General features: G+C 39.3%; 2 protein-coding genes across 3 annotated transcripts in view; one reads left to right on the forward strand and one right to left on the reverse strand.

Moving 5' to 3' along the window:
• The window catches only part of ctnna2 (catenin (cadherin-associated protein), alpha 2), a 291,364-nt gene that overhangs the window by 169,349 nt on the left and 106,812 nt on the right, over nt 1-15,203 (forward strand). The gene's annotated exons all lie outside the window — the stretch shown is intronic.
• Nucleotides 9,575-14,272, reverse strand: lrrtm1 (leucine rich repeat transmembrane neuronal 1). The gene has a single exon (XM_035659488.1). It carries the CDS (start codon nt 13,868-13,870, stop codon nt 12,293-12,295), a length of 1,578 nt encoding a protein of 525 aa, XP_035515381.1. The 5' UTR covers nt 13,871-14,272; the 3' UTR covers nt 9,575-12,292.

Genomic DNA, 15,203 nt, shown 5'->3' on the forward strand with positions numbered 1-15,203 from the left:
AGTAAAAGTAAAAAGTATAGTGATTTAAAACTACTCCTAGAAGTATATTTTTTTCAAAAACTTACTCAAGTAAATGTAACGGAGTAAATGTAACTCGTTACTACCCACCTCTGCTCAGATGTACCGTAGTAAAGTGACATATTTACGATGAAATTCATGGGTTTGGTCCTCAAGTCAGCTTTTGTTGCAAGGGTGTAATCTTACCTGTGATAAGTACACATGTGGGCATACATGTGGGCATACGTATGCCCACATGTGTACTTATCACAGGTAAGATTACACCCTTGCAATAAAAGCTGACTTGAGGACTAAACCCATGAATTTCATCATAAATATTTAGGGACTGACTAAAATTAGAGACTTTGGTGAGCAGGCAAAGCAGGTGATCACACTGGACACCTTCTTGGCATTGAACGCTGTCTTTTGTAATTGTTTTCACTGGATCTGAGGAGTTTTGTATGCTGCTTATGCACCCAGGGCACCTTGCTTTTATCCACCAAGCACACCTTGCATGTTTTTTAGAAATGCCCTGAGCACTCCAAGTTGAAAAGTATTCAACTGAGTGCAGAAAAAAAAAACGTCGCTACGTCACCACAGCTTTTTCTCTGCTGTCTAATCAAATGAGAACGGAGGTGGGACTTTCTTCTTGTTTTCTTCTTCTGACTCAGAGCTCCTGTTATAAACAGGGAGAGTAAAAAAAGATGGTTTTGGTGGTTTCTGCCCACTGTTTTAGCATTAATGAAAATCACAATAAATTGCATCAGATTTTCACTTCTGTTTTATTTATTTTTTTCCTCTCCAATTAGAATGACATTAACTAATGTAATAGCAAAGTAGTGGACAGCAGCTGACTTTGTGGTTGCCTAGCAACAGTATTAAGGACGCTTCCAGGGCCCCTGCCTGTGCAGGTTTCTCAGAGCAAACCAACTAATGTTTCACTACATCGCCTGTAAAGCATATCCAGAATTATTTAGTATTTTTTGTTGTATACACGTAACCCTCCTTGCTGGTTTTTGGTTATTTTGCAAGTTATTTCTTTCTAACAATAGGTTGACTAAAAAGGACCTTGTTAAAAATGAGAAATAAAGCATGTAGACTGAGAAAATTAACCCTAAAATGTTGTGTTACAATATGTTATGAATTCACATGGAAATACCTTTTTTGAATTCATTAAATTCATTTTGTAAGGGCATATACCTTGTACATTGCTTGTATTTCAGACTACGTGCTGCATGTTGGAAGTTTTCAGCAAGTCTTCAGGGACAGTGTATCTAGAGCGATCAGACATTTTACCATTGGACAAGGGAGGACGAGCTGGATCCAGGAATCCCAGCCCAGGAGGCTGACTTATTCAGTATTCTGCCGATGTGTGATCCTGACCTTACTGTTGCATGTCCTTGGTGCATGCAGAGCGCAGCAAATGCCTTTTTGGGGGATTGCATGCTCTAGCCCATTTTAATGTGCCTTTTCATTCTCAGCACACCATCACTAAGCCCCGCAGCAGGGGCTCAGAGCAACCATTTTGATTATGAGAATGATTGAATTAATGCTGCTGAAGTTGACACTTAATGGATTATGGTGGTCAGAATTGTTAAAACACATGAGGCAGATCTGTTTAAAGACATCCTAAACCCCTTTATTTGTCACACTCCCAGGGAATAGGTTTTAAAGTCTAACCTCACTAATCTAGTGCAAAGTCTTACCTATTCGAATTAAGGTCTTACACATACAAACAACAAGCATTAGTCCCATAATAAGATACTTAGGGTTAGGGTTATGTAATACATAAAGAGTATCTTCTGTGGATTGATTCCAAATTGTCAGTGGCACTCTGCTGTAGTGATCTTAAACTGTCAATAATAAATCTTTGTGGGGGTTTTTGAGTTAGAAACAAAATAGTAACAAATAATACATTTTCACATTGTGACATTTTGATTTTGTAGGACCCATTTAATGAAGCGGATAACTCCTCAGTTTTTAAAAAAGATCTTTTTGTATGTACGCAGTACACATGGATGGTTAAGAAAATATGTCTCTCTTTTGTTGACTGTTCACCGAGAACTCAGCAGTTATATTGCCGTATACTGGCCTTGCTAAGTTCCGTGACATCTACTGCAGCAATTGTGGTCAGAATAAACGCAGACCTGCATGCTTGTCATTATTGTTTTCCCATACAGTATTGTTCAAAGCTGCAGTATGCTTGATTTTTATCTCTTTTCATTTCCTTAAACCTGTTTTTCTTGTCGCGTTTCTTTGTTTTCTTCTCTTCAAATGTCAGTGAATCCTAACAGTGCAGTTCTTTTTAGTTCTTGTAACTCACATGTACTATATGTGTTTGTATGCATTTTTAGCACGTATTTCCTCCCTTTTTCTGCACTCCCACAGTTCAGCTGGGCTCTATCAGGCAACCTTTAAGTTTGCACAGTAAATGAACAACAGTGAAAACAAACAACTGAGGCACATTTCTTTTTGAATCACACCTATTTTCCTCTTTAATGATGCAATGTGAATTATTCTCATTTGTCATTAACACACTTGCTGAGAAACTGGAGCCAATTGGAATTTGTAATGCATTAACTAAAAGCAATATCGCTGTCACAAAACATTAGCTCTGACTGTAAATGTATTTTGTTCAAAAAGTTATTAGTTTAATTTTACAAAATCTGAAGAGCTTTTTTTGTGCATGGGGAACTTTCCTATACAAAGCAGCCAAGAGGGGAAATAATGGCATATTGACTGAAATGCAGCCTTATGTTGCAAGCTTGACATTCACCGTAAATTTACTGTATATTCCAATTCATTCAGCCTTAAACTACCCTCCACTAAGTGACAACAATGCCAAAACAGATGTGAATTTATACACTAAATTTATTGGTGATTGATTCCCTAAGCATTTTTACCAACAAAAAGTGAAAAGCCAATCAGCTCTTTTTGCTATTTCAAAGCTATTTCACAGGGATATTCAAACATACAAAGGCAAGAACTCGTAAATGTAGACTATACACAGGAAATGATGAGCATAGCATAGACACAAATCACCTCCAACATTTAAATAGCACGTGTGAATGAAAAGGATTTGGATCACAGCATATTTAAAATGCATTAAAAAACAAATGTGATAATAAACAAATGACTGTTAAACTCTGGACGGACTAGTTATGCCAGTATTTAAAAATATGCATTCCTGGAAACTGATTTTAAACTGATATTGGCAAACCAACATATTATATGTCACTCTGGAGTTTACACTTTCACAGATGACTGACGTTGGGGACAGATTCTTAGAATATTTTATGACTAGTAATCCAGGTGCCATTGTCAATGTTGCACTTTATTTAAAGTAATTGTGATGGCAGTGTCTATAAGTGCTGATGGTGTTATGCGTCCGTGAGAATGAAGGTGAATGGTGTTAGCTCTCAGATTTATTTTATTAACCTCCAATGAACAGTTGGCCTCCAGAAATAAATAATACTACAAGATGACAAATATTTGTCATCAACTGCTGCAACAGTATGATTAGAGAACTTTAAACGAAGTTGATTTCACTCACATCAACCATATCGCTTTTCCAATTTGTGCAAAATGACAATTTCACGTTGTTGAGTTATTATTATCATTACTTTAATTATAATTAATATTAGCATTAAGTGTTAGGCTTGAATCATTTTAGACTAGACGAACTTAATTTTTTTGTTGATTCTGGCGGCCCCTGTGGACAAAAGCAGTATTTTTTCCTACCATCTAATGTCATCTAATTTATGGGAATCCGACCGAATCCATCCCGGTGGCAGTTATTAAGAATAACTAAAGAGAAATAGCCATTTTTCTCACTGATGGTCTTTACAGTTTATGTTGGTCATATAGAGGCATCAGTATTAAATTAAGACTGTTTCTTCATCATACATTTATGTATGAGTATGAAAGTATTCCATTCCAAGTAAAGGTTCTGCATTCAGAATTTAATTTAGTAAATTGGACTTATTTGCCTTTTTGTAAGGTGTCCCAACCCATAAAGTTTGGAAACCACTGGTTTAATTTGATCAAATGTACTAACAAGTAACTGAAGCTGTCAGATTAATGTAATAGAGTAAAAAGTACAATATGTCCCTCTGAATTGTAGTGGAGTAGAAGTTTAAAGTTGCATAAAATGGAAATATCCAAGTAAATACTGTAAATGTGGATGATGGTTACACCTGAACACACTGAGGCACCTGGGAAACATCAACAGTGCATAACATGGTTTACACAGATAGCAGCGCTCAAATTCATACCTGTGGGCTGTTTAGATTTTTCAGTCTATTTTTATGTCTTCAGAATTTTGAGAGAAACTCATGAAAATCATTAAAAAAAACTAATCTCAGGGAGAGTCAACAATCAAGCATGTGTCCAGTGGCAGGCAGCAGGGCTAGGCAGTAAACCAGTGGCACTTTTCTTCTTCAATTTGTGTGAAGCAGTAACAGCAATGATGTGATCAAACCCTAACATCCGTACAACACCGTTCGAGCGCACAGAAGCATGGGGGTATTATAACTTATATAGACTCGTTCTTTCGTGCTGCATGGTTGGCAGAATGGGATGCCAGTGTCACAGTTGGCCGTCGCAGCTCTTTGTCAGCACAGCCTGCCAATAAAAGGTTGTCTTTCTGCTCTTCCTCTTTTCGTTGTCGATGGTGTCGGAAGTTAAAGTCATTAAATGCACCATCAGTTTAAGTATGGTACTGCAGGCTCTCCGGTCAACGCCATGCAAACAGACCACTGAACTCTGCCATAGGCCACCTAATCTTACAGCTATATGTTGCACTCTTTGAACTGTTTGCGTGTCTGAAAATAAGTCTGTGATCTCTAATTGAGCGAATGCCACACTTGAACATAAGGATTTTTAAGGGTTATTAATAATGCAACAAAGTATATATTTTAACAAGCATTTTTCTTTTCTCTCTATCTCTCTGTCTATTGGCCTTCTTTGTGGATCCATTGGTCTTCCGCCTTGCATTTGATATGACAGGTAAGTCTATCTTTTGTATTTTTTTTAAGCCTCTGGGCTGGATTAGCTTGTACGCATTGACTGTCACAGTGAGAATGTTTACCAAAATTGCATCTTAAGTACTTGCTGCACCAGGGATGCACTTAAGCACAATGGTTTTGTAAACAGTGAACACATTCCCTTTGCTCAGCTGACACTTGGAGAATGGGGCAATTCCATTTATGCAGCCAATCTCATTGGCTACTGGAGAGATGCCAATCTGCCCTCACAGATAGGGAAGAGAGGGGGAGCAAGGAGAGCGGTTAGAATAGCATTTATTCATCCTGACACTGATCAGATAAATGGGAAATGATAAATGCTGTCTATTTTTACTCCCCTTAACCTGTGTTAACTTTTTATTCAGAAAGAAGCTCCTACAGTCTTGCCTTGCCGTACCTTTGAAACGCTTAATCAAAGTGCTGTTTGGGATTCAGTTTTATTTGAGGTGATCTGTGAATAATGACACACGATGCAGTTGTCCTGATGACTCATTTACCATAAATGGTGATTAAGTTGAGCTGGTGTCTGTCTGCTCTGCAAAAGACTACACAGTCATCATATTAGAAGACAAAAATGCATTGTTTTGAAATCAGCTCTCAGTATGCAATGTTTATGCATTTTCATTTTGTTTGTTTGTTTGAGTTGAGCTGTTGCTGCCACATCTAACACAGTGAATGCTCATTCAAAGAAGCTTAATTTATAGGTGTCGAAGAGGCCATGAAGTCCCCCGAATGGCAATGTGACTAATATTTAAGTTGGAGGTGGTTTCTGTGGCTCCATAATGTTATTCATAAAAATCTAATAAGTTCTTTCTTAATTTAAGACCTAATAATCTTACAGTGACCTGGGTAACAGGTAGATTAATACATTTATTCTTTGTATTGATAATAATATTGACTTTTTTTCTTAAATTCCATTGACCAGCTTTGTAAATGAAGAGTTACAAAGGTATATATATATATATATATATATATATACCTATGTATGTAGTTTGATGCAATTTTGTACTTTTGCTATGTGGACAAACTAATTTACACAGTTTCCCTCTGATGCATACATCATGATGGTGTACTTCCCAAATACCTTATTTCAAATTCTATTCTATTACATTTCCTCTAGTTCAACCATTTGTAATAGCTAGAAAGTGCTATTTTGCATTTGTTCTAAGAAGATAAAGTTGTCAGAGAGAAAATAGCTTGCCCTAACCCTCAAGTATATACAATAATTACTGTTTCATTATTGAAATGATTTATTGCTTTTGCACAGAACAGCCTCCTATGCACTTTCTGTAAAGTACACATTCAGTGGCAGAAATCTCAACCATGCATTTTATTGATTTCCTTTTCCTTGTGTGGGTGCTGGAGGAAGTGTTAGACACATGTCTTTAGGCATCTAATTTAGTATGACCATTTGTAGGAGTAATGACACATGAGGAATAGAACTGGATTGAAAAAAATATATCAAAACATGCATGACCCGCATGATCCATGGTGTAGAAATTTTAGCCTAAATTATCATGGATTTTTGTTTTTGTTATGTCATCAATTTCACCAGGGTCGGTCTGTAAAGGTATGAATAACAATAAATGAATAGAAAATCCCGAGTCCAGTCCTGGATAAAGCTTTGTAGTCCCGGCACCATAATACTCTGAATATTAGGCGCTGACCCACATCTGTTCTTACCGGTTACATGGAGCCCCAGATGCAGGTCCAGCTGTTGCCATGTATTATCTCACTGACTGACCCTGATGCTTTATGTTAAATGCAAGACACAGCATTATCATGGGTTAATCCCACCTAGCAATAGCAAGAAAGTAAACTACAAAATACACTCTAATAATAATATCGATAATAATATTATTAATTATAATAATTACATTGATAATAATGACCCCCAGTCCAGTTTGTTCCTCTCCCACACTCTGACTCACTGTAATGAATATTCAGCTGCCAACCTTGCCCCCATTCTCTAACCAGTTTCACCTTCCTCAGCAGCTACCACTGCTCTACCTACAGTACCATATGTAGGTAAGAATAATGACTCCTCACTCATTATTATTAAGTCAGTGTTGCTTGAGTACGGTGCATATAAATGAAGCAGCGGGCGTAGAAAGCTATAGGCTGCCTGGAGATGTAGCCAGAGTAATGAATGTAATTATACTGACCTATTGGACCTGTGTCTGTTTTAGTAAATTCTTCTTTTTTTGACAGTTTGTTCAACACTTTTAAGAGGATGGTTTGAAAGTAAATTATACGTTTTTCCTAAGTCTAACATTCAAATCTATTATTTAAAAGAAGATATCTCTATATAATGTGTGAGTGAAATTTCTGCCCACTTTTAATTAATCGCCCGCTTAGGGAAGGAAGGTTATGTAAACACCAGGATTCTGTCTGTGGCTATCATTGAATTCAGTGCAGTAATGCCACATTTATAACAATGACAGCAGCACAATTTGGAAGGGAGAAGAGAAGGGAATTTACAACAAGGGAGAAAATGGTGTGTCAGAGGTTTTGGATTCAAAGATAATGTTGATGATGATTAGAATATTGATCCTGATATCCCACCTGTTATAAAAGAAGCAGTGGAAAGCCACCCACTCTTTGTCATTAGTCATCGCTAGCTCCTTACAGCTTACTGCAGTACATGCTGCCACCCATGATTTAGCTCTCCATCCAGTTATGAGGGGGTGTTAAGCGTTTATTATGCAGCACAGTCTTAGTCCCAATGAGATGGCAGAATGTTGCCCGATCAATACCCCTCACAGGAAGCCAGGTTAATTTATTTTTTAAGGATTTGTTTGCGTCTCTAAGGGCCCCCCCTCGCTGCAGGTTGTGATGCAAGCTATTTCCCAAAGATCTGCAGAGTGATGTTTTGTCACTGACACACACATACACCACCGCACAGGCAAAGGTACTGTACATGCAGGTACATTGGCTAAAGCCTGTATACACAATTTTTATATACTGTATTCCACTGTTGTTTTTATGTTATACATAACCAATTTTGCTGTTTTCATTCCATTTTCTGTTTGAAAAAAGACAAGCTCAAGACTCTGACAAGCCTAGTTGTGAGTGCTTGCTGATTGATAGTAGAGTTAAGTTGTGTTTATTGGAATCTCAGCTTGGAACTACTTGTACAGTTTGAGTCTGCAGGGTTTCTCCATTGTTAGTGTTTGACCTTTAGCTGTGACCCACACCTCATGTACAGAATGCCCCACTTTTTGCGCACCTCCCCCCGAATTTTCTAATTTCATTGTCGTGACCTTTACTCTTTGTGTTAGTAACTCTAACTTCACATTCATCTTTCCTTTGTGACACCTCAGAATTGCACTTGTAACAATATAGACGTTTTCTAGGTCTGTTGTGCTTATTTATAACCACACGACACAAACGTAAAAGTTTGTGCACACATACACCACATGTTCAGTTTTGTACACATATGCTACAAGACAATAGCGTCAGACCTATTAGCAAGTGTGATGTACATATAACCCCTGTATATCCCCTGGCTGGCAAACAGCTGGAGCTCTGCAAAGTACAGGAAAAATTTCACGCTCTCCTGCCCAACTGCTCTTAAAAGAAGGACAATCTCACACTTTTTTCTGACTGAACAGTGATCTGTGTAAGACAGTCAACCACTAATCATCTTCCAAATCAATTGTCTATTTGCATATAAATAAAACCTATCCTCATCCATCATTTTATGCTTGAAAATGTGAGTGAGAGATGAATACATTTGTTATCACTATGATCATTTTGGTTACCACTCATCTATATTGATTTTTACTGAGCATCATCAATCAAGGCATTTATAATGGATGCTGTCTGAGAGCACATATCTCCCCTCAGGGAATTATCACCCCAGGCTTAGGTCAAGCAGAGATTTGATCTATTGTCAGTTAGATGAATTGATGTTTTTTCTCTACATTTACGGACAAAAGGAGAGACAGAGAGAGAGAGAGAGAGTAAAGAGTAAAGGTGAGTAGGGATAGATATAAGTTTTAAGTACTTTAATGTTAGCCCTCAGGACTCAAAGCTTTTAAAATATTCAGAGCCATTCTCCATCACCTTTTGCCCTGGTTGCTTGTTCAAGAAAGGAGTGAAATGAAATCAATAGCGGTGCCAGTGCTGGCCTCTATGCCAGGCATCATCCAATATTTATACAAATGAAGCTTCACAACTTCAAATTTACCTAGCAGTTTCATGTTTAAGGGGCTGTGAAGGACTCTAAGAGGGTGAAAATTCTAGACAGGATGTGAAGATGAAAGAATAAAATAAAAATGTGTCCCCATGATGCCCTGCAGTACACACTGCAGTCATTTGCATTTACATGATATGGCAGGTTCTGATTAACAGTTATGTTGAGTCTTAAAGTGGGACACCCTTGGTTCCATAAACAAGAAATGGATCATAAATCCCACAACGCAACTTTCAGCCATTATCACTCCCCAAAACGCGTCCCCTAACAAAGTTTAGTGCTTTTGTTACTTGAGCACTACATGCAATGCATGCAGACTATTAATTTAGTAGTTCACCACAGTTAATCACCCTGTTAATAGCCAAAAAACATGAAAGTACATTGTGGGTATATTGCTCACTCTGCACCTTTATTTTTCATCCTGCATGGGCCACTTCCTTAGACATTGGTTTGATGTTAATGACTGATACAGGGTCCTATTACTGTCACAGACCACTGAGGTCAGTTTCAGATGAAAACTCATGATTCAGCGCCATTTGGCATGAATATGTGTGAAGACAAACTTCCCTTAATACAACTGCGAGCAGAAACTCACATACAAATACAGACACATTATAGTTTTGAAAACTGACTGATGGATTCCATATTGAAGAAAACCTTTTTAAATTAGTGTTTAAAATGATATTAATTCCATGTATTTATATTGCAACATGAAATGCATGTTTACAGCCACTTTCATTTATTGAGGAATGGAATAAGAAAATAGTTTCAATTTAGTGCACTCAAGTGCGAAATACTAAATTCCCAGCATATCCTTCATGTTAATAAGGATGATTAGTTTGTGATGGGATTTTACCTGAGAGAAATCCTATGAGCTGTAGGAGGAAAAGTAGTTAATTTGATATGTATATCCCATGGCTCACATTGACAGTCCCCCCCAGGATTTGAGGATCTAGTGATTACAAGAATTAACACAAATTTAATCAATCATTTTCGAGAGTTTGCAATCCCTGCAATATACTGTAAAATACTGTAAAAACCACTACCATTTTCAGCTAAAAATATTTCATTTCAGAGCCACTGGTAATGAGCCTTGGTCAAATAAAATAAATCGTCAGCCCCAGCAAAACTATTTTTTCAGACACTATTCTTATTTCCTGAGGTACCTTTGCACTTCTTCTCAGGCAGGGATTACTCTCAGGCTCTATATCACCCACAACAAGATCCACCAATTTAAATCTCACCAAACCATTTCTAACACTTTAAGAACCAAGTCCGACCTGTTTTTCAGACCCCTTGTTGCATATTGTTCACTAGAACACCAGAACACCAAGTGCACTTACAATGTTGTTGATAAATTTGAAGATAACTTTTACTCGTATTGGAACTAATTATGTAATGATCGTCAGTGAGTTCTTAAAACATTTTTATTCCTGCTGACTTACAAGTTGTAAACATTATCTTAATTTATCGCAAAATAACACAAAAATGATGCAAGTTGATGCATTGATTTTTTTCCAGAAAAGCGCTGCAGATTCAGTATATTGATGTTGCACCTGCTGTGGAAGTTTGCAGCGTATGGTGCACAATGGGTAAAATGCAGCCACAGTATGAGAATATGCACACTAGAGAGCAGTCTGTTCCCTCTTTCTGCAGTCGTTGTGATCCTCCATCTCCCTCTCACTGCTCCCCCTCCTCAAACAACATACTTTTCACGTCAATGGACCCAAGAAATACAACATCTGTCAGTGCACTAATTTACACAATGAACACCAGAGGAAGAAGGATATATATATACACCTCAAAATGGCCTTGTATTCAACAAACATTTTACATTACATGAAAACACAGTGAAGAATATTGTATGTGCAAATCTTCCTTTAAGCTGCTGGATAATTTCTTCAATGATTCTGATACAATCTGAAATTGTATTTTGATTTAAGTATGCAAGGTTTCAATGAAGGTTGTCTTTAGTGTGCTTGATTCAGTGAAAGTGAAAGCCAAAGAGTGAGAGGCAATGAGAGGCATAGCTTTAAAATCTTTGACACTCTGCTTTCTTTACTTGGATGGTACACAAATAGTGATATAATTATATGAAAAAATGCTAACCAATTTAAATGTAATAGATCATTCAAATCTATTCTCAAATAGGCAATGGGAAGGGGAAAAGAAACTACACTCATAGCGAGCCAACACAGTGAATGATAAAACAACAAATATGAGAGTTAAAACAGAGAAGAGATCTAAAATTCAGACCATGGATTTTACATTAGAGATGAGATGCAGATATCCCTCTGCCCCTTTTAATTTTTTTGTATTTCATTTTATTTTTTTGGTTGGATACACTGCAGAGACATGGCTCTCCAGTCCACAAGCGCAAAGACTGCGTCTATTGTCATTCATCCTTTCTGACAGCTTCTCACGTACAAATGAGTTCACTGTGAATAGCAATTCATTTATTTAAACATTTTTTGTAGTTTACAAAAGAAATAGATTATCTTGTATCATTTTTTGTCCACATTTGCACTTATTCTTTTGACATATTTTACACAGACTTTTATTTTTACATTTTCATCGAACTTAAACATGATTTTTTAATATTTTAAATGCTTTTCAAATATTGTGTTTACCATAATACAAATGGTTTGTTTTTTTTTTGTTTCCTTTTTCTTCTTTTGTGTGTCCCCAGTTTGTTTTTAAACAATAATTAAATGTCCTGAAGTAGAAAGACACATTAAAGCTCAAATATCCACCCATGAGAGAAAAACCTCAGTGCCCACAATGTATTCCTTTATGTGTTTCTGTAGAACATCAACAGGTCCAAGAGTCAGGGGCCCATTGTGCCCTGTGGTCTCAAATCAGAAGAAGACAGCAGTAGCCGTAAATCCACTGGTAAATAGTCAGCTGCATAAAGCACACTCCTTCCACATCACAGTGAGACGTTGTGTAAAAAGTGTCCAAAAGATCCCTTTATTCCTTCTGTCCCGCAATATTCCCCTCCCCAGTGTATCCAAAAGACGGATTTACTGTATATCCATATAATCACAGGTAAAGACGTACTCACGAAGCAGGGTCACACCTCACATTCCCGAGAAGGTTGCTGTTGGCAAGTGCAAGAGCCATATTCATTGATGATTACCAGAGCTCCCTCAATGTGGTTAGGTTTATAGTCAACGTAGTACTCCGGTGTAGAAATTGCAGCCATCTGCTGCATGCTTTGCTTTTGCTTCTGCTTACGGCGCTGACTGCTAAAGCACTGCCTCAGTTGTCTTATGCCGGCTGGAAAGCACTTCCATGCCACATACAGCATGAGCACTATGATGAGAAAGGAAAAGATGAGTGCCATGGTGCCAGTCACCACCTTGTGGATCTGCATGGTGCTCTCCAGGTCATCATGGCCTACTGTGACAGTGAAAGAACTGGTGACCACCTCACTACCCTCACCCTCATAAGGGTTGGGAGTAAACGGGCCCAGGAAAACAGAGCCACCCTGGGCCAGATCCCTTGTAGAGGCGTACAGGCCTGCTGTAGTTACCTCCATTGGGGGATCCTCACATAGCTGAAAAGCATAGACAGCATCCAACACATCCTCGCCCTGTGCGGTGTCGGGGCTTGAACACAGCAGGGAATTGTCACGCTGGCCTCGGAAGGCACTCAGCCAAGAGGCCAAGGCACACACATTGCGACTGCACTCCCAGTCATTCTCTGCCAGGGTAATGCTTTCCAGAGATGACCAGGAATCCAGGATGTGCTGCTCCACAGAGGTCAACCGATTGGAGTCTAGCATCAACACCTTAAGGTTGGGTGCACTCTTAAAAACATGTGGCTCAATGTACTCGATTTCATTGGCTGAAAGGTCAATCTTCTCTAAATCGTTCCATGTCCAGTCCAGTGTATTGACAACAATAGTGGCACGATTGTTGTGCATGTACAGGGTACGTAAAGACATGAGGCGAGGGAAGTGGGCTAGGTTGACTTTAACTAGCTCATTGTGCTCAAGATGCAACTCAGTCAACTTGAAGAGGCCAGCGAAGGAGTTTCGTGCCAGGCTCTGCAGTTGGTTGTATCCCAAGTCCAGAAACTGCATGCTCCGGCAGTCTTGAAAAATCCGCACTGGCACAAATTTGAGAGCATTGTAGCGCAAATGCAAATTGGTGAGCTTTCTAAGGCCGTGGAACAGGTCAGGCTCCAGTGCCTGCAGCCTGTTGTATGAAAGGTCCAGGATACGCAGGTTTGGGAGGGGCCTAAAGGTACCATTTGGGAGACTCTCAATCCGGTTGTAACTGAGGTCCAACTCCTTGACCCGTCTTAGCCTGTCAAATGCACCCTCCTCCACAATGTCAATGTTGTTGTGATCTAGATAGAGCCAGGTGAGCTGTGACAGACCAGCCAGTTGGCCTTCACGCAGCTCGGTCAAGTTGTTTTCTCTCATGGACAGGCCCATGGCGCTGCTCAAATTGCGGGGAATGTCTGTGAGGTTGAGCCCCTCGCAGTACAGCAGCTTGCTGTCGCAGCGGCACAGCCTTGGACAAACCCCCTCTACCAAGGGAACCGTTCTTAGAAAAATGCCCAATAAACACAGTATCAACCCAGGGGGCTTCTTCAGTGGCCACTTTAGGTACAGTCCAATTAGAAGGAAATCCATTAGCATAAATATCCAGGGATGCCACTGAGAAAATGTCCATTGAACCACTCTGGATATTATTTTTGCACTTATCACATCATATTTATTACATCATATTTAATTAATTTAATAATCTGTTTTGCACCGTTTTTGTATTTTAGCTGTAGACAGTGATTATATTTTGTCAACGGAAGGAGTCCTTGTCGAAAATGCAAAGGATAAAGGACAAGTCTCTTTGCTTATGTTAGATATCAAGCAGTGGGTGGAGAGTAGAGGGGATGAAAAAAATTTGTCCTTATTGATCGATCTTATTTGAAAAGATTCCTACTCACCCCTATCCAAAAGCTGACAATCTCCATTCAGCGTCTCGCTTTGTGCCCCAACACTAATTATGTGCGAATCTAAAAAAGACCCCACTGTGGTACAAATTCTCCCCCCCTCCCTTCTCCCTTTTCAGTGGACACCAGATCCTTGGCAGGCTTACAATGTCTTAGTTCTCCTCAAGTGAAAGAGCCAGAAAGAGAAGGAATCCAAGTAGCTTTCAGCGAGATGGTAGGAAGTGCAAGTTCCCCTGTCTGCATGCATGAGCTCTGTCTCTTTCGCTCCTCCGCAGTCCTCTGCTGCAATGATCAGAGGGGAGAAGAGACAACCAGAGAAAGAAAAAAAAGACCAAGAAAAAAATCTTTTTAAATATCTGTCTTGCTCTTTTCTCCTCCCCTTCCTGCTTAAGTTTCAGCAGATCTGTCAACACATATTATCGTCCATCTCTGGAAGCAATCACTGACTTGTAAGGTTTAAATCCATTCAAGCGGGTAATCATGCTTTCAGTGACGGATGGTAGGGGGAAAAAAAGGGTTTAAAGAAGTGAACCCTGTTCACTGTTTTCTTGTGTAACAGTATTCCTTGTCATCTCAGTGGCTCATCTCGGTTAAGAAGCCGCTTGCATCCCCGGTGGTTTGCAGTTTTCGTTCACTCCCTTGCTCTCCCGGTGTTTTCTAAGCCAGATGGAAGAGGCTGCTGAAGGCTGGTGCTGGTAGGCAGGCAGGGGCGGTAAATGTGGGAAGCAAAGGAGCGCGCAATCCCTTGCAGCAGAGCAGTACACTGACAGCGCATGCAGAAGCACCTTCTGTTCACTGAGTGTCGTAAGCCACTCACAATTCAGAGTGCTCGCTCTCTTTCCCTCACCCTATTGCTCTCTTTCCCTTGATCGCTCACTCACTTTTTCATGCTGCTCCCCTCCTCTTCCTCTCTCCCCTCTTCCCTCCTCGCTTTTCTCTTGCTGTGTTTTTCTCTTTGCCTGAGACATTTACATATTCAGAATGGGCCGGGCTTAAACCAGGAGCTTTAATGAATCCCCCCC

Source organism: Morone saxatilis, unplaced genomic scaffold (genome assembly GCF_004916995.1).
Source record: "Morone saxatilis isolate NCDOM2014 unplaced genomic scaffold, NCSU_SB_2.0 Contig17, whole genome shotgun sequence".
Lineage (NCBI taxonomy): Eukaryota > Metazoa > Chordata > Actinopteri > Moronidae > Morone > Morone saxatilis.

What these genes read in the sequence shown, in the direction of transcription:
- lrrtm1 (XM_035659488.1), bottom strand. Translation starts at nt 13,870, where the DNA reads ATGCTAATGGATTTCCTTCTAATTGGACTGTACCTAAAGTGGCCACTG.